Genomic DNA, 18964 nt, shown 5'->3' on the forward strand with positions numbered 1-18964 from the left:
TACACTCCATTCATATATACACTCATTTGTTCATTCATACACTCATTCATTCATACATACACACATTCATTCATTCACACACACACGCATTCATTCATTCATACACTCCATTCGTTCATACACTCATTCGTTCGTTCGTTCATTCATTCATTCACTCACACACTCACTCATTCATTCATTCATTGATTCATACACTCCATTCATACATACATCCACTCATTAATTAATTCATACACTCATTCATTCATTCATACACTCATTCATTCATTCATACACTAATTAATTAATTCATTCATACATACATACGCTCATTGATTCATTCATTCATACACTCATTCATTAATACACTCATTTATTCATTCATTCATTCACTCATTCATTCATTCATTCATACACTCATTTATTCATTCATTCATTCACTCCATTCATTCATTCATTCATTCATTCATACACCCATTCATTCATTCATTCATTCATACACTCATTCATTCATTCATTAATTCAATCATACACTCATTCATTCATTCTTACACTCATTTATTCATTCATTCATTCATACACTCATTGAGTCATTCATACACTCATTCATTCGTTCATTCATACACTCATTTATTCATTCATTCATTTATTCATTCATACACTCATTGAGTCATTCATACACTCATTCATTCATTCATTCATACACTCATTTATTCATTCATTCATTCATACACTCATTGAGTCATTCATACACTCATTCATTCATTCATTCATACACTCATTCATTCATTCATTCATACACTCATTCATTCATACACCATTCATTCATTCATTCATACACTCATTCATTCATTCATTCATTTATTCATACACTCATTCATTTATTCATACACTCATTCACTCATTCATTTATTAATACACTCATTCATTCAAGTAAATCTCAGAAAGACACATTATTTCAATATTTGTTTTCTGTGCAGCCCTAGTTAGGACTGAGCGTTAGACTAAGAAACCTTTTGTTGTTGTTTTTGTTTAATTTGTTTTCAAGTATCAAAGTCTGTCCTTTAATATCTATGCAAAAGTCGTTAATGACTAGTGCATGCAAATATTGAGAAAAGACAAACTGCTAGTTTGTTCTTCATTGAATTTTATTTATTTATTTATTTATTTTCACCTAGCTTTATTTTAAGTCTCAAGTCAGTGCCATGCTGTTCTGTCATTCCCACAATGCATCGTTACAGATCACATTCACAGTCAGAATACCATCTTAACATTTCAGGAAGAGGGAGGGATTCATATTTTGTCATTTAGTCTACATCCTCTCATTCATTATTGCTTTACACAGGAAATAAAGAAAGATAGACGTGGCATTTACAAACGTAATTTTCCAAGCAGAAGCTGTAAACATCATTGTCTTTCATCGAATTATCTGCATTATTTTCTTTCCCTTGCTGATACACAGTGCGTGGGCAGAGTTGTTCAGAAACATCTTGTGAATTTCTGTTTTGTAAGAAGAAATCTTATTGTGAGACTGAAGTTGTATGGCTTCTTGGAGTGAAAAGGAGGTTACGGCTCGAGATGTGTTGTCATCTTATCGGTGAGATCATTGTAGAGATGCATGAGTGGTCCAGATGTCAGGAGCAAGAGGCTGCTGGGTGACTGCTGGGCTGGATTGACACATCTTAAGAGAAGATAAGAAAGCAGAGAGAATCAGAATGGTGAGTGTAACTCAGGCAAAAGCAATCCATTTAGAAATTTTCTCAATAATATAGTTGTTTTTTGTCCAAAAAGTTCTCAATTATGCATCTACATTCACTTTTATTGAATGGAAAAGAGAAGCTCAGACTAAGAGCTCAAAACTTCTGTGTTCCACAGATCCAACGGAAATCCTTTGTTGCATATTCCTGTAAAGTTCATCTCCTTCGCCTCATTTATCACACTGGCATCTGTCTTACCAAGGACATTTCATCCCTGTCGCTCTGTCATGCTGCATGTGTGTATTTGCACCCATCTGACCGGCTCTGGCAGGAACGACAGAGCCTTTCTCACTCGTCTGAAATGACATGACTATCCCTTGAGGTGTGATGGCCAGCGTCCTTGTAAGCAAAAATAAAGGGTTTACACAGTGATACCGCAGAAGGACAAGCTTGGAACCCCCAAAGAAATGTTCGCATTTAAAAGAACCATTCTTTCTCCGTGTAAAGAACATTTGAAAAGTAATCCATGGAACCATCAATGTCAATAAAGAATCTTTTATTTTTAAGAGTGTACCATTCCAGCCTATACCAATTTTCAATATCAAAGAGCAAGACTTAGCCAGTGGTACAATTATTGCCATTTATGACCTTGATAAACCAAATATGATAACAGCACATCACGAAACAGTCATGAAATAGAGGTGACAGTAGGGCTGGGCGATATATCTAACGATATGATAATGCGCATCTAGTCAGTAAATCTGGTTCCGTGATTACCGCTAAATCGCCATCACCTGGTTTCAAATGAAGCGCCACTTAATAGACAGAGCCGTAGATCACTGACAATCTACGCAATATCGCGTTCATTATCCCAGATGAATCGCCTTCGATAATAAACGTGATATTGCGTAGCTGGTAAGTGATCTACGGCTCTGTCTATTAAATTCCGCTCTATTTAAAAGCAGGTGACGGCGATTTAGCGGTAATCACGGAACCAGATTTACCGACTACATGCGCATGATCATATCGTTAGATATATCGCCCAGCCCTAGGTGACAGATTGATTTGAAACATTAGTTATCGATATTTTATGAAGAAATGTTGAGGTAGAGCAGAAGGCAAGGACTTTACTAGAGAAAAAAATGGGTGAATGAATTCCCCTGGAATCCAAACCCTTTATTTGGCGCGTCAGTTTTCACTCACTGTTCAATTCTGAACCTCAAACCACTCAACTTGCAGTTCGCAGGCCTGTCAGAGCTGCAAGAACACGTGTTACCTTCTCACAAGCTCTGTGTGACTCATGGGCGCAAGTGTAGAATATTAGCTCTTGCTTTTTTTCCCCCCAGTATTGCTTAAAAATAAGAAATCTTGCCGCCATGTGGTGTTATTAGACGGTTATACAGAGAAGAAATGAGTGTTTTTGTTATAGGCTGAGGTGGCGGTGTTGTTCTGTGAGACTCCACACCACAGGTGGTCGACGCTCCCCATCAGTAAATACTGGTTTAGTGCAGCCATTACGAAAGCTGCCAAATGGAGCTCTTGATTTGCAGAATTGCTCCCTAGTCGAAGCGTTTGCAGAGTGAAATGTGTTTTAATGTTATTAAAGTTCTCATCCAGCTATTTAATGTACTGTTTTTTGCATGCTAGATTCAACATGCTATATTTTAAAATGGGCAGGTATTTTCATAGATGTATGAACTAGGGTTGCAAACCAGGAATATTACCAAAAAGAAAGAAAAAAAAAAAGACTGGAGAGTGTCCAAAAAATATTGGAAAGTTTCCAAATGTCTGGAATATTTCTGAAATGTACTGGACATTTTCCACCTTTTTGTAACCGTATTAACTCAAAAGCCTCATTTGAAATTTAGTTGTTGCAGCGTTTGCATTTCACGTGTTGATCTGTGCCACTTGCATCCTGCAGTCGTTCTTTCTCACCCTTTCCCTGTGAAACTGAACTGTAACATACACCCGTTCTGATGTGTTTCTCTGTTTGAAACTTGGTGGCAGTAAGTTGTTGTGAACCCAATCCTCCGCCTGCAGTGCATCAGGAAGGTTTTTTTTTCCAAACGGCTGTTGTGCTGTTTGGCTACAGCACTGCTCCATGAATCTTTGCAGCATCATTCATCAGGCGTTTATAATATTTTGTCTCTCATGGGACTTATTTTCCATTGTGATATCGGTACTAATATGGTGAAAGTCTTTGAACATGATGTTTAATAGCTTGTCTGCACTGTACAGCACTAATAGCGGTAAGTCATCGTAAGCCTGCCCTGGACGGCTTCATCAAATACCAGCAGAGCGGCTAACTGCCGGCTCATTAACAATGCCTGCTAATTAACTTAAGGGGACTCCAGGCTCGGAGATCATGTCTAAACATCCGGTTAGGTTTAGAGAGTGGAAAAGGATACGCTCGCACACACATCTCACAGGGGAAGTCCTTAATGATAGCACTGTGGATATTCAGAGCTAAACCAGTTTGATTTCTTAAGAAGAAAATGAATGAGAAAAATACTACAAAAGCTGGACTTTCTCTGTTTTGCTGATCTGCAACACAGTTTTTATTGCCGATACCAAATTCCCGGGCAGTTTTGTTTGACAATTGTAATGGTTAACTTCATTGTATGTGTGCGTTTCAATAGTAATGTGCATTTGAGAAGGCTGACCTGCAAGGGTTGGTGTCACTTTGACGTGGTCCCTGACGCCCAGTACTTTCCACTTTCTCCATTGTGGTTTGATTTCCACTTTAAATGAATCTAGGCCAATGCCGTATTTCCGTCTTATTGATATTGTTTGAAATAAACTTTCTGAGCTTTATAAACTACCAACTTGACCTAGTCACAAACGTTGTAGTGCAATATGCCATCCCCTAATTTTATTTTTAGCTTTGTGATGAATAGGTTTCAGATTGTTGGGCTTTTTTAAATGCTGAAGTCAGAGGGATGTCCTACATTTTTAATGAAGGCTGCCGGACTGATACTCTAAAGTGTGGCTCTGTTAGCTTTCCATCAGTGATGTAAGGAATTAGGAGGTTAACAAATGTGACTTCTGGTTGTATATCAAAGGCAAGCTTTCTTTCTTTCTTTCTTGACCATGAAGAAGCAAAGCAAGATTTTCAGGAAATAACAGCTTACATTTTAGCATATAACATGTTGGGTGGACCAATTTTAAGATATTTATGATGCATCCACTGTTTACCACTGCAAATTTTCACAGGTCAAATGCAGTAATTTCAATAGGAGTCCTTGTAAACGGGAATTTCATGAATGCAAAAGATTTCTCCATGCAGATTTCGCAATGGGTTTAAGTTGCAACATAGTATTTGCTGCATTGACCAACAGAGAGCTGTTTGATTTGAAGGTGCCTTCTGTGTGAGCTGTGCTTCATGCATGGCTTCACTTTTAACTAGGGGTGCTCCAAATGCGCATCTTATTAATTAATTTTTTGTTAAATGTCTAGGAAAAATGTTAAAAGTAGGGGTGCTCCGATCACGATCGACCGATCGTTATGCACATCTCATCAGTAAAGCCGGATCTCTAATCAGTGGTAAATTCCCGTGATCGGAGCACCCCTACTTTTAACATTTGTCCTAGACATTTAACAAAAATTTGACTAATAAGATGCGCAATGAACAGTAATGTGAGGTGGCTCTGATTCATGTATTATATATTTGATGCACATTTTATGATTTGGGTTTAATTGGTATTTTAATGGTTTAGAACAGTTTTTTTTTTTTAATGCTGTGTAAAAAAATATAATAAAAAATTAATTAATTAATTAAACACAGCAACAAAACTGTTTGTTTTCTTATAGTAGAATTAATCACAGATTTCATTTCACCTGCACAGTTCCCAGAATGAAAGAACAGCCAAATGATGAATAACACAAGTGATGGATTCATCTCAGATGTAGATTACAGCTAAATCTGTCCAGACAGTATTTGTAGGAGGCAAATCTCGGCTCTGTATTTGTCTGGTGTGCTTGCAAGGTTCATCAGAACTGTAAATGTTCTTGATTGATGAGCGCTCTAAATTAGTTTGATGGTAATCGAAGGACTGTTGTGGAGCTGTGCTGAAATGGATGTGCCAGAACTGCAGGAAATGAAGGATTTGCAAAGTATGTATGTATATATATATATATATATATATATATATATATATATATATATATATATATATATATATATATATATATATATATATATATATATATATATATAATTTTTTTTTGTTTTTTGTACAAAAATACCTTAAAAGTATCTGCAGAATTCAAATGCATTTTTCCAAAAGATTATGATGCCTTGCTATCCATTATAATTGCTAAGGTTACACCTCAGACACACTGTAGTTAAATAATCTATTTCATTATCTCAAATGCATTTTGTTTTATTGTGCTTCCAGTTCCGCTTAAAGCATTCAGGAATAGAGTCAAGCTAATCAATTACGCGTTCCTCATTTACATGTTCACAGGCTGTTGGGCAAAACTGTTGGATTTATCCTGCTGAGCTTTAATGGTGGAAATCTTGTGGAGAAGCCAGGAAATGAAAATCCAGCTGATGGGTTTGCATTATGGGAGACTAAAGCAATGTGTTTATTTTCAGTGTAGCACTGGTGAAGGCCTTTCTGCAATAAATTGTATGAAAGAAGTGAATTAAAAAAAGAAAGATCCATTTTCAGTTAATGACTAAGCTGTGATGGACTGTTCACGCTAAGTGCAATGGGACTAACAGAAAGAAGGCTATAAAATACCAATGAGCCAAATGCTCGTCATTTTAGAAGGGAAAAACCATTTATAAAATATATAATGCAAAAAATTCATATTTAATATTTGTTTAATTTATCTAAGATAATTAATGCACTTTATCATATTTCTATAATCACATGCATTTATTTAATTTTGATAGCCCTAATTGTTTCATCTTAACATTTTGCATTCATTCACTTCTCAAAATTTAGATTTGGTATGATAAAGCGTTTTTACGTGTATAGTGGTTTTGTAACAATATATAGTCTGTAACGAGAGCGCTGCTAATGTGGACCAATACGTTTTGTGTCTTATAGCAGCAATGGTAAAGAGAAAATATCGTGGCTCAAACAAAAGCCCATATTGTTCTTCCCACTCAGGCATCTGAAGCTCAGTATGGTGCGCGAGTATGAACATTTTTAGACCGTTTTTTACAGCTCAGCAGATGTTATGATTATAGGATTTCCTCTTATGCATTCGTTCACCTGAAGTATAGAGTGATGTCCTGGCTTGTGGTTGATAGGTCCGTACTGTGAATATGTGCATTATAAACACCCTTGTTAATGCATTTTCACAGAAAGAACATTGTATTTTAGTTTGAACACTGTGTCTCTTTTTATGTTGCTTGACATATCATTATCACTGTTAACATTGATTCATCATCGATGTAAGATTTTAGTCATACCCTGTGTCTTATTTGATCTTATTTTCCTAATAATGGACTAATTACTCATGCACATGAAACTGACATCGAAAAAGCCCTCTTACACAAAAACTTGGGTTTCAGTTAGCCCCAGGCTCATGTGAGGTTTTCCTGTGCTTTAAAACACTAATGAGGTGGACCACACACAGCTCAGAGGCAGCTACTGCACCCTACTGCGTGAAGCCTCTTAACAAGAGCTGCATGAAAAGACACATACCCAGCAGAATCTGCATTCCGGGTGGTGACGATTATTGAATGTGGTATATCGGAGCATATGAATATCGTAAGGCATTACAAGTGTTTGAAATATTTAGTTTTAGGGAAGGTGTGGGTAAGATGTGCCAGTAAGGCAGATTATGTAAAGTTTTGGTCCTGTGAATATTTATTTAGAAATTGGTTTTCAGATCCAAGTGATTAAGAAATGCATACGAGTTTTATTCTGAAGAATATGTATTAAACATGTTGAATCCCCATTGCGTAAAACTTTGTAAAGTTGTTTAGTTAAAGATAAGCCATGAATTGTTCATGCTTAAAAGTAAAATATACCTTAACAAATAGTGGTAGTAAGCTTTGCATCTTTATACAATTTAATTTTTTGCCTTATTTCCATATTGATGACTATTAAAATGTGAATATTTTGCATATATATAGGATTGTGAATTGTTGATGTGGATAGTTATTCTGTTTTACATTGCTTTATTTACTTACACAGTATTTACAATCCCCAAATTTGTTCCAAACCTGTGTGACTTTCTTTTTCTGCTAAACCTTAAAATATATATATATATATATTTTGAAGAATGTTGAACCCCTTTCACACTGCAATTCCGGAAAATACATGAGTAATGTGTCCCGGCAATTGATCCCGGGTCGCTAGAATTTGCCCCTTCCACACTGCCATTGATTACACGGTATATGTGCGTGCTTTCACACACAACCCGTAAAGGTCCCATAAAGACACGTGACATCAGGGCGTGACGTGTAATGTACGAGTCGAAAGCACTAGGCACGTTAACTTTCACTTAAACTGGCGAACAATCTCCACTTCAGTGTGGAAAGTGAGGAACTAACTGATCTCTTCTTCATTACAGTTTGCACATATTTTTTTTTTCTATTGCGAACGTTTATTTGCCTTTAAAACACCCATTAATAGAGTCGCGCGATAATGTGTGTTATCACTATGACACACCCTTTATGGCATCAGTTCTGGCTTTTGTTCACACAGCGCTCGGTCCGGGACTGAACCTGGCAATGTTACTAGGTCCCCAACCTGGAATCAATCCCGGAATCAATCCCAGGACGTGTTTGCGCTCGCACAGAAGGTGATCCGGCAATGTTCTGGCAATTTTCCAAATTTTCTCCAAATATCTTCATTAATGTTCCACATAATAAAGAAAGTCATACCGTTTTGGAATGAAATCAGGAATGATAATTTTCTGGTGAACTATCCCTTTGAATATAAGTGCCACATCTTACCCCACTCTCTTCTACTCCAGAGCCGAGGTAAAAACTATGCATGCCGTGGATGTCAAAATGTATGTCCATGCAGATATGGTTAGAATTGTGGCACAAAACAGTGTGTTGATGATGATGATGATGATGATGATGATAATGGTGGTTTTAGTGACAGAAGTACAGTTTGGATGGAACACACTCATTAGTATGCAGTTATTCTGAGGAAGATTGGCTTCGGCTCAAGGGTAATGTACTGTGGTAAAATTCTTCCTTTACCCCATATGTTTTAATCTGTGGGTCACAGCAAATATCCAGATCATCACACAAACTTGATTAATCAGAATCTATCCCTTCACTGGGCCCGATGTTCCAGAGATAAAAAAAGAGTATTAATGGTTGTGCTGCAACTTCATTGGTCAGTAAAATTCATGTGTGCCGTTGTAAAAAAAAATATGAGCATTTTTGTATGCCGTTGTCAAAAGCAACCATGAAATTCATGAACATTTAGGTTTGTTAACCACATATCACACAGCCTCTGTGATGCTCTAGTTGACAGCAGCTTTTGATAATATGCTATTTTGTACAGTTGCACACAGTTTAGATTTAATCTTGAATAGAAAAGCAGGAACTTTAGGACACACATTATATAGTTCGAATGTTCATCTTTGCTATAAAGACTTCAATTAAAAGTAAGAAGGCAGACATTTACCTCTAGGGTCGAAGCAAAAGGATTTATTAAGAAGCGGACAAAGTAAGGATTTGTGGAAGGTGAAGGGTTGGTAGCAAGGGGAAACATGGAATGCTTTTTCACAGATTCCATTTCATTAAAATTCATCAATTTCAAGTTATATTCGTACTAAGGATGAGGTGTGACCTCAGCGTGATATCCACATTCATATGGGTTAGGAGCACCACTTTGCACAATTGCATGTCAATTTCTTTAAATAAGCAATCTCTACTTTTATAGATGCATTTTCTCTGGCCAAAACCCTTACGTTTGCAAAGTAGGCAATTAATTACTGCTACTAACCAATCACCAAATGAAACTCAGGGATACAAAGGACATCTAAAAAAAAATCCACATTCTAGTTATATCTGTAAAAAACTAGAAATCCATTATGCACTTGTCATTTTCCTCCATATCATTCATGCTATTTCTAGAGTAGAGTAGGGTCTATGCAGTATTAAGTGGGTTATAGGCTCTAGACAAGGCATTCATAGCTGTAAATCTATCAAGGTTCAAGCAGTGGTGAAGGGAAAGCTTTTTAGCCTTTTCAGCTTTTGTAGTTTTAAACCAATTCCTTCCTCTCGTAACGCTGTGGCTCAGTCAAGCCTTAAAGGTAATTCTTGGGAGCACTTGGCTCCAGCTTTTTGTCTTTTTGTTTTTATATCTTTCTTCTCTCTGATTGTATATGTTTTCCTGCTCTGTTCTGCTCACTGATATCTCCCTAATCTGTCCTGAGTAGCTGTGCAGTTGCAGACTGGCACGTTGAAGGACCCTCGTGCTCATTTTAGCAGGTCGTTGGGATGTCAGTAAGCATCCGCTATGGCACAATAGTGGTATCTGAAAAGATGGAAGTGACAGAGTCAGCATCGCTCCGTGTTACTGCCAGCTTGGGATGCTCAAGGGCCAGTGCTGCCCGCGGCCTCCCATTCTGTGCCTCCTTGATGGGTTCCAGAAAGACCACATGCTTGTTGTTACTGACCTTGCGGCCGGGGCCCTCCGTAGTGGCAGGTGGCGTTGGTGTCAGAATAGACGACTGGGCACTGCATTCGTTCACAGGTCTTGGTGTTGCTGGTAGACACCAGCAGCGACAGGGTGTCAAGTAGAGGTACATAAGAACCAAAACGAGGCTGACAACGCAGCCCAGCAGGGTTGTAAAGCCAGTGTTAAAGGGCTCCTCTGGAATTCGTAGCTGCACGGTTACATTAACTTCAAGAGAATCATTGTGTGACTCCTGATGGTTATGGACCATGCACAAGTACACCCCAGAGTCGTTCTCTTTTGCCACCAAGATTTCCAAAGAACCATTTAAATACATTCTCAATGTATTGCTATTACCAGGCGGAGCAATGTATTCCCTACTTGGGGATATCCACGAATAGTTGAGATGCTTTCCCTTTAAAGATGTTATACAGTCCAGCATCACTGATTTCCCAGCGTCTGCTTCCATGCTAACTCTCTTAGTTGGAAGTTTTATTACGCAGTTCTCAAAGTATCGTACATGCTTGAGAAAACGAACCATAGCACGTTGCTCGCCATGAAGCAAACACGTATGCTCTTCCCGGAAATCTGTTATTGAGGTAAAGCCTCTGTACTCCCATTGTTTAATCAGGCTGTACATGGAGCACTCGCAAATTAGGCTATTGTTGTGCAGGAACAACCCTTTCTGTACCTTTTCCTTTAGAGCTGCGATGTCTTTGACTGGAAGGTTGGGCATACGGTTCGAACTTAGATCCAGGGTAGTGAGATTGGGATGTTCTTGAATAGAAAAGAAGGGGAAATCTGTAAGTCTGTTATGGCTCAGGTAGGCCTTGCGTAGGTTAATCAAACCAATCAGGGCTTTGCTTTCTACCCTCACTATCTGGTTGTTGTAAAGGAGTAACTCCTTGATTCCTACTAACTCTAGAAAGTAGTGCTCCTCTATAATGTTCAGTTGATTGGAGGAAAGGTCCAGATGGCGTATGTTGCTTGTATTCCGGAAGGTTCCAGGAGTGAGTCTGCTCAGCTGATTGTGGGCTAACCGTATGGTGTCAAGATTGGGCAGACCAGCGAAGCTACCCACCTCAAGACGCTCTAAGCGGTTGTGGTTGAAGTCCAGTGTTGCCACCATTCCAGGCAACTCTCCCGGGACTTGGTTGAGGCCGAGGTTGGTGCAGCTCAGGATATCGGATGCAATCAGGCAGCCAGAAGGGAGATTGGCTCTGACTAGCTGCAGCAGAAAAGAGCTCAGCATTAGGGGTGCGGCCCCACCCTGAGTGCACAGCATTGTGTCGTCAGGACGTCTTGGTTAGGTGTTCCTATCCTTAAAAATCGGACAGATGAGATCACAAGACAAGGAGAACAAAAAGACATCAGTTATTGAATACAGTGGATAGTTTGCTCAATAATTCTTGGCTCACTTGGCACTGTTCTGTCAGCCCAAAGTGTTAGAGTGCATCAATGCAAGGACTATTATTATTTAATCAACTTACAAAATTCTAATCTTAGAAGTTGAAGATGATCATATTATCTTTACCTTAAGGTTCCCAGTAGTTACTCCAAATATCCCATCTCATAACTCTTGTTTGGCTGTTATTTGAATGTTAAGTGTGCTGCCTCAGATTTTAGTCCATTCTCAGGTAGAGAGAGTTGGAGGGGCGGTCATTCGATTCATCCAAGGGAAAGCAATTGTTTTTGTTCCATCCTCAAGGCTGAGCCCAATGCTTCTGTGCACCATCCTTTCTACAGTTGGTGTTGTTTTGCATTCCTGACCTCTGGGATAGAACAGAAGAGATCTTAATTCAAGAGTTAGCTCACTGCCGCAGGCTTGAGGATGTTTTTGAGAAAGTCAGCATCCTGTCCAGTTCAGTTAGTGTAATCTTGTCCTCAGCTGAGCAGCAGGCGCATAGCATGTCACATAGACCACAGTAACCACAATAACAGTCCACAATACAAGCAATCTAGTGTTAGATTTATCCCGAAGATACAGACACAGTTGTTTGTCAGTGTTGCTCCAGAACCCAGAGAAAGTATTCTTAAAATTTGAGACATATAGTTTGTCCGCTCATTTTGTTCAAATGTCATATAGGGCTACCAACTCTCGGTGACTTTTAAGCTTCCAGTGTCCACGTGGCATCTGGAGAAACTGGTGAAAATATTAAAGCACAAGTAAAGATCATGATCTTAAAGCTTTTTGGTATCGCTTCCAGATTCTTTTTTGTCCTTTCCTCCGATTTGCTCTCTGAATTGTACGGGTCTTCCTCCTTTTCCTCTCTGTCGCTCTCTCACTGAGATTGAGTGTGTACTACAATCCCTCTCCGTCTCTGTCTCTGTCTCTCTTCTCTCTGTGCTCTATAAACAGACAGGCATGGAGTTTCAGAGGAGGGGCACTCTGGAGGGGGGAGGGTTCTTCTGAGTACTGATTGGCTGAATTCAGAGATTATGAAAGGGAAGTGTTTTCCAGAGCCTCCCTTGATGGTGCAGTTTTTTTTTCCTATTCCTCGTGTTTGTCCAATTATGCATTTGCCTTTACTGATAACTCTTAGGCACATTTTGTTTACTCTCTTTAGCTTTAATATGTCATCGACCTGTGTTAATGGGGATCTAAATAAACGTGAATTGTTTGGATTCAAATTCATATTAATCTGAAAAGTGTATACTATTATTATAATTGTATTATTATTATTATTATTATTATCATTATCATTATTATTTCTGAAAGCTGGTTTTGATTAGCTAATCATTTAAAGGTAAAGTGTCTAATTTTGGTTTCACTAGCTGTACCAAATGGAATTACATTTAATTTTGTCATCTATTGCTTGTGCCAACATCTAACACTGTTCTGTAAAGCAGAGGTAAAATAGAAATAAAATCACCACAAACATAGTCCATATGACTTGGCTATATAAACTTGTTCTGTATCCTGAGTGTTAAGAAGTCAAAAATAGTAGAAAAACTTTGTTGCACCAGGTTGGATGTCAGTGACACCAAAAATGGTTCTTGCATGTCTCATAACAAACATAAATGGCTAAGTTTGAATAATCTGGTTCATTGTGTATTCATTATGGTTGAGTGCACACTATAAACCTTGACATTACTCATCCTCATGAATTAAAGATAGTATGTGTGTCCGTGTCCTTGAAGTTGTTGTTTTTTTCTGTACCTGTAGAGAATCTTTATCTATGAATAAACATCTTTATCTCGCTTATAGCACACATTTTCTTTATGAATGTGTCTTCGGTTATAGTTACGCAGGCTTTGACTACTGTCAGGGTGCATTATCCTCTGAAGCCACTGCTGTGGGGCACTGTCAAAGGTCTTCAAGTAGTCCTACACGCACACACTTCTCCTTCTAATCCAAAATCTATTACTTCTCATCATCTTCACCAGTTTCATATCTATGACTGATTGCCGAGGCCCTCATTTTCGACAGGTTTCCTGTCACTCTTCCTCAGGCGAAATATTTCATGGAGTGTTTAGCAAAGACTCAGTCGAAGTTGCTCACTGTCAAAAGTCCCCCGATGTAGCATTGTTCTGGAAAATTGGTTTCCTGGCTCTAAGCTTGCTCATTTTTCAAAAACAATGCTCTGGAAGTGAAGGAAACATGAAGGAAGATAGCTAGAGGGACCCCAAGGTTAATAGCTTGGTTTCTCCTGCATATGTTTCCAGACAACCATCAATTTGAGCCGGAAGTTGCTTTGCACCTTTTGATAACTTTGACCCAAGAACCAGCGATGCATCAAACTTCTTATTATGGCCTCCCTGCTGACGTCTTTTCTGCGCTCTCTTCAGAATGACATATCCATCTGCTTTCAGAAACACCTTAGAAAGCACTTTCAAACTGCTGAGCGCCATAAAGTTTTAGATGACCCCAGATACAGAGTGTTGATCTCCCAAGAGTGTTCTGATAGCATTTTTTTTAAAGATAAGAAGTGTTAAAATATGACACATGCATGGCTTCTGACAGGTTATTCAATGAAAGCAGCCCTCAGTGGTTGATAGATGCTCTACAAGGTGTTTTTGTGATGGTAAAATACCTCAAAGTGTCTGCTGATGTATTCAAGACAGACAGACAATTGGTTCTCAATGGCTGGGTAGTCGATCATTGAGGATAGACAAGGTGAATTTTCATGAATGTGCCCAAGGAAAGCTTTGTTTTGTAGAGTAAGAGGTAGGGCTGTGCAAAAAATCGAATGCGATTTTCATGCACATCTCATCAGTAAAGACGCTCCTTTAATTAGAAGTATTATCTCCAGCACGTGTGTTCAGATCAGGGTTGCCAGGTTTTCACAAAAAATACTGCCCTGTTGCTTCTCAAAACTAGTCCAAAACTAATCGCGATTACAGGAGGTTCCCAGATAATAATAAAAATGCTTCCCGGGGTTAAAATATAAATTTTGTTTTTTTTGGCCTGGTTGTCTTGGAAAAAAATTCACAATTTAGGGGCTAAATGTCACGTTATTGGTATTGGGGTTGCTTCGAACTGCGGACATGGAAAACACCCGCAGACTTTGCAACACTGGTTCAGGTGGAGTGGCAGCTACTACACAGAGCAGTAGTCTACCGACAGCTAACACAAAATCGCTTTCAAAATCGACAAAGAATCGCCACCGATTTATAAATCGATTTAGTGCAGATTTTCAGTGAATTACGGCTCTATGTAGTAAATGCTAACCGATGTTGTCAAGTCTGCGGTTGTTTTTCATGTCCGCGGGTCAAAGCGACAATACCAATAACGTGATATTTAGCACCTAAAATGCAAATTTTACCAAGGCAACCATGCCATAAAACTTCAAATTTAACCCCGCAAAGCATTTTTTTTTATTGGGGAACCTCCTGGAAACGCGATTTTGGCTAGTTTTGGACTAGTTTTGAGAAGCAACTGGGCAGGATTTGTTGTGAAAACCTGGCAACCCTGATCTGAACACACGTGCTGGAGATATACTTCTAATTACAGGAGCGTCTTTACTGATGAGATGTGCATGAAAATTGCATTCGATTTTTTGCACAGCCCTAGTAAGAGGAAGTCTATTGCGGCTAAGAAGTGCTCACAAGTTTGGAAATCGCTTTTATGATTTGACATGTGACACAACATTGTTCTCTTCTAAAGAATAACTTACACACCATTGTATGTATTTAAGTACCATGTATTTTATCATGTATTTTAAGTGCCTAACACAAAAGCGATAATGGCATACTTTGGGAGACTGGTGGATTCGACCACCCTTGATTGTTTTCCACATAATTCTGCGGTAATTGCTCAGATTTGCACATGTTCACGAAGTCTTTTTCCAGTGGTCTAAAGAACTGCTGAGAATAACTTTTCTTTTTTTCACCTCAAGTCAACCAGGACGAAGCATCAATAAGCATCTACGGATTTGGGAAATATAACTTCTTCTGCACTTCTCTTTTGATCTCGGGCAATTAGATGGGATGTTGCCTTATTGTCGAGATGCAGCGTGAATGCAGCTCAATCTGCAATCTAAGATGGTTTTGTGAGGAAAAACCGAACTGCAGACAGACAATTCATTAACACAAAAAGAAAATTGTTGCCGGCTGTTGTGCCGTACTCTACAAATGTACAAACTCGACTTCATGCAGAGGAACAAACCGAAGGAGAACGATTTGAGACATTGCTTCTAAATTGCCTCTTTTGTAGTCTGCGTTCTCATTCCTGAGCACAATAAAGCACAGTGCTGCTGTCGGAGCAGAGTTCATGGACCATTTTATAGTTATATGAATGTCTGTTTTGTGTGGATGTATATGTGGCATCTCAAGAATCACTAGGTTCTTTTAGTATACATTCAGATCAGTGTCACAGTTCATCGGTTCTATACACTGAATTGAGTATATTATTTCAAAAAAGTGAAAATGAAAACCCTTGAATAAAGAATATGTGGGTCGGAGACGTGTCCTAGCGGGTAGTGCACATGTTCTGACATGTTTCATGCTAGTCTCAGCCTTAGACGCCTACAGTCTGTTCACTGACCGTCTCAAACATATTGCTCACAAGAATGCAAGGGCTTCTAAACTAATCTGTTTCAGTCTGACGTGTACCAGTCTGCCTGGAAACGAAGCTGTGTTTACAAGATGATGAGATGGTGCTTTTTCAATGAGTGCTTTTGACAAAGTACTAATTATTGGATTTGACAGTGATTCGCCAACCAGTTATCATTGTTAATGGCACCAAATCATATTTAGACCACCTATTTCTGGTTCTATTCCATTTATCTCCAATGATCAATGCATTACATCGGCTGTTTCTCAGTTGCAAAACTACTACTACTACTACTACTAACTATAGATTTATCATTGTATAATGTGTTAAAAGGACCTAGTGAATGGCTAATTCCAGTATTTTTTTTTCTCTGCTTTTTTAGTCTTCTTTGCAACTCCTGTGTGCTTAATCATCAAAAAAGAAACCCAATTTTGACCCAAATTAACTATTTTCACTATTTAGAACAAATACTACAGCTTAGACAGTATAGTGTTTAGTTTGTCTTACTTTTTTTTATAATTCATTGAAAAACACTACACTTTCGCATTAGTTTTCATCCTTTAGTCTGTATACAACCATACAGTCCCTTTCACCAAATGGCCCCTTGTAAGCTCTGCGACCAGCCCTAATTATCCAGCATGCCAAGTGTAGTTTGAGTGGATCCGGGCATGATTTTGAAGGATGTGAGAGAATCGTGAGCTGTGTGTGTAGTGATGGTAGCAGTTCCAAGAGCCTCCCCCACGCTCATCTGTCAGCCCCGCTGTGCTTGGGAGAGGCAGGACTGAAGTAGAGTCTTAGAGATGGGCCAGTGAGTCAGTGTCTGTCTGTTGGGGGCCACAGACGCCACAAATAGCCTCTCCTGTTTACAGGAGAGACACCTGCTGTCTTACTGGGATGTTTTACAACCCGATTCCAATTCTTAAATGGTGCAATATATTTTTATATATAAATAAATATAGTCCCCCATTATGTATGTATTTATTTATTTGCTTGTAGATCTTCTTGGATGGTCGGAGGGGCAGTCAATTAACTGGAAATTTTCATTCTTGGGTGAACTATCCTTTTAATGTGATTTATACTTTTTGTATACTTTTTGTCCTTTAATTCTATTAGACAAGCTGCATTTCCAGATTTCTGACATTTTGTACAGCAGCACTGTAAGGTTTCCCTGCTCAAATGTAGGCTACTCCCCAATGTACCTGTTTTTGCTAACATAGAAATCCAACAGTATTTCAAAGCATTGAAACAAAGCTATTTTTATTGGCGAGAATAATAATAAGCAAAATAGCTTGCATTGTTTTGTCTGAAAAGTCACTTAATAGAAAAAACATCTTGTTTATAGATCAGTTCAAAGGTTTCAGTAATTACTAGATGTCATTGATCTAGTTCTGTCGCTAACTGGCATTTAGTTATTTACATACAGTAAGGTAAGCAATGACTTATTACTTAAAGGTAAAAAAAAAAAAAAAAATAGCAGCCTTGAAGCCCTAGAGCTAACTAAAAACAATTAAATAATGGTTTTATATCAGTATACTGTCATAGTCTTGACTAGTTAGATTGTCTCTCGCTCCCTAAATGGGCGGTACTTGCAAATAATAAACAATAAAGTTAAATATATTTAGAGCTGCAACAAACAATTATTATGTTAATCGATTAACAATTATTAGAGTGATTATTTGACTAATCATCAGTTATTTCAACAATGAATCATTGGGCTTTGATCGATTTTTAAGTTTTAGCAATTTGACGAAATATTGAGTTGCTGTGATCAGATGTTTTCTTATCTGCTGTTTTCTCACCACTGTCATGTTTGTTTAATTTATTTTGTTAATGAAAGGAAAGTGCACAACACATACGCATATATTTACCTAAACACCGCTCTCAGCAGCATCTGAGTGTTCATTAACAGTAAAGCGTTGCTTGCGTATATCAACTTTATCCACAGAACGAAAAAAATCTTTGAGGTGAGTGTATCACTCTACTGGTTCTGTTTCGTTTGAACTTCTTCTGTTGGATTGTAGCTGTGAGGGTTGAATTAGTCCTGCGCTACAGCGCTGCACTGGTCAAACAATATTAGGCCCCCTACATTGCAGGCCCTTGCATTAGATCAAATAACTATTCGACAACAAAAATATTTGTTCACAATTTTTTATGCCATCTCATAATTTCAGCTCTAATGCGTAACTAAAACATCTGTATTTTATGAAAGATTTCTTTGTTTTATAGAAACCCCAAGTTTTTTCCTGTGGTTACTACACACAAACAGCACCATTAAATTTGTCAGTACAAAAACAGTGTACACTTTTTACACTTTTATTGTTATCTATTTGTCTGTGTTCATTTTGGTGATGGAAAATGAGTGTTTGAAAGGCCGTTGGTTTGAGACCGCTGGCACAGTCGCAGCAGGAGGGCTGCCAGGTGCAGGCTGTGTGGGCACTGATCTTGTGTGTGATTTAATTTGTTTACTAGACCTCTGTTGTTTGAGTGTCGTTGCCCATCCAGCCCTGTCATTCTGCATGTGTACTGTATTGCTAACTTAGCCTGACAGCCAGCCACGTCTTGTAAACACGGCAGCCAGCTGGGTGTGTTTGCATGTGAGCACAAGAATATTTGCTCAAGAGTTTGTCTCCAAGGATGGAAGTCCAAAAAGGTTTGCTCTTGTTCCACCATTTATGGAAGACCATTTTCTG

General features: G+C 38.4%; 2 protein-coding genes and 1 long non-coding RNA gene across 7 annotated transcripts in view; 2 read left to right on the forward strand and 1 right to left on the reverse strand.

Annotated features, from left to right (window-relative positions):
* LOC113065150 (E3 ubiquitin-protein ligase RNF123-like) overlaps window positions 1–18964 on the forward strand; it is a 126407-nt gene that overhangs the window by 58582 nt on the left and 48861 nt on the right. The window lies entirely within an intron of this gene.
* LOC113065152 (amphoterin-induced protein 3-like) lies at window positions 929–12869 on the reverse strand. 3 transcript variants are annotated; one of them, XM_026236374.1, is made up of 3 exons: window positions 11814–12869; window positions 10281–11600; window positions 929–1660 (listed from the first exon to the last, which is right to left on the reverse strand). In XM_026236374.1, exons 2-3 carry the CDS (start codon window positions 11562–11564, stop codon window positions 1583–1585), a joined length of 1362 nt encoding a protein of 453 aa, XP_026092159.1. In that variant the 5' UTR covers window positions 11565–11600; window positions 11814–12869; the 3' UTR covers window positions 929–1582. The 3 variants fall into 3 exon arrangements, with proteins under 3 accessions (XP_026092159.1, XP_026092157.1, XP_026092156.1); XM_026236372.1 differs by lacking the exon at window positions 929–1660 and having other exon boundaries at window positions 5946–11595; XM_026236371.1 differs by lacking the exon at window positions 929–1660 and having other exon boundaries at window positions 5946–11600.
* LOC113065153 (uncharacterized) lies at window positions 1565–2175 on the forward strand. The gene is made up of 2 exons (XR_003278940.1): window positions 1565–1697; window positions 1855–2175. It is a non-coding gene; the product is annotated as an uncharacterized LOC113065153 (long non-coding RNA).

Source organism: Carassius auratus, chromosome 47 (assembly GCF_003368295.1).
Source record: "Carassius auratus strain Wakin chromosome 47, ASM336829v1, whole genome shotgun sequence".
Lineage (NCBI taxonomy): Eukaryota > Metazoa > Chordata > Actinopteri > Cypriniformes > Cyprinidae > Carassius > Carassius auratus.

What these genes read in the sequence shown, in the direction of transcription:
- LOC113065152 (XM_026236372.1), bottom strand. Translation starts at nt 11,564, where the DNA reads ATGCTGTGCACTCAGGGTGGGGCCGCACCCCTAATGCTGAGCTCTTTT.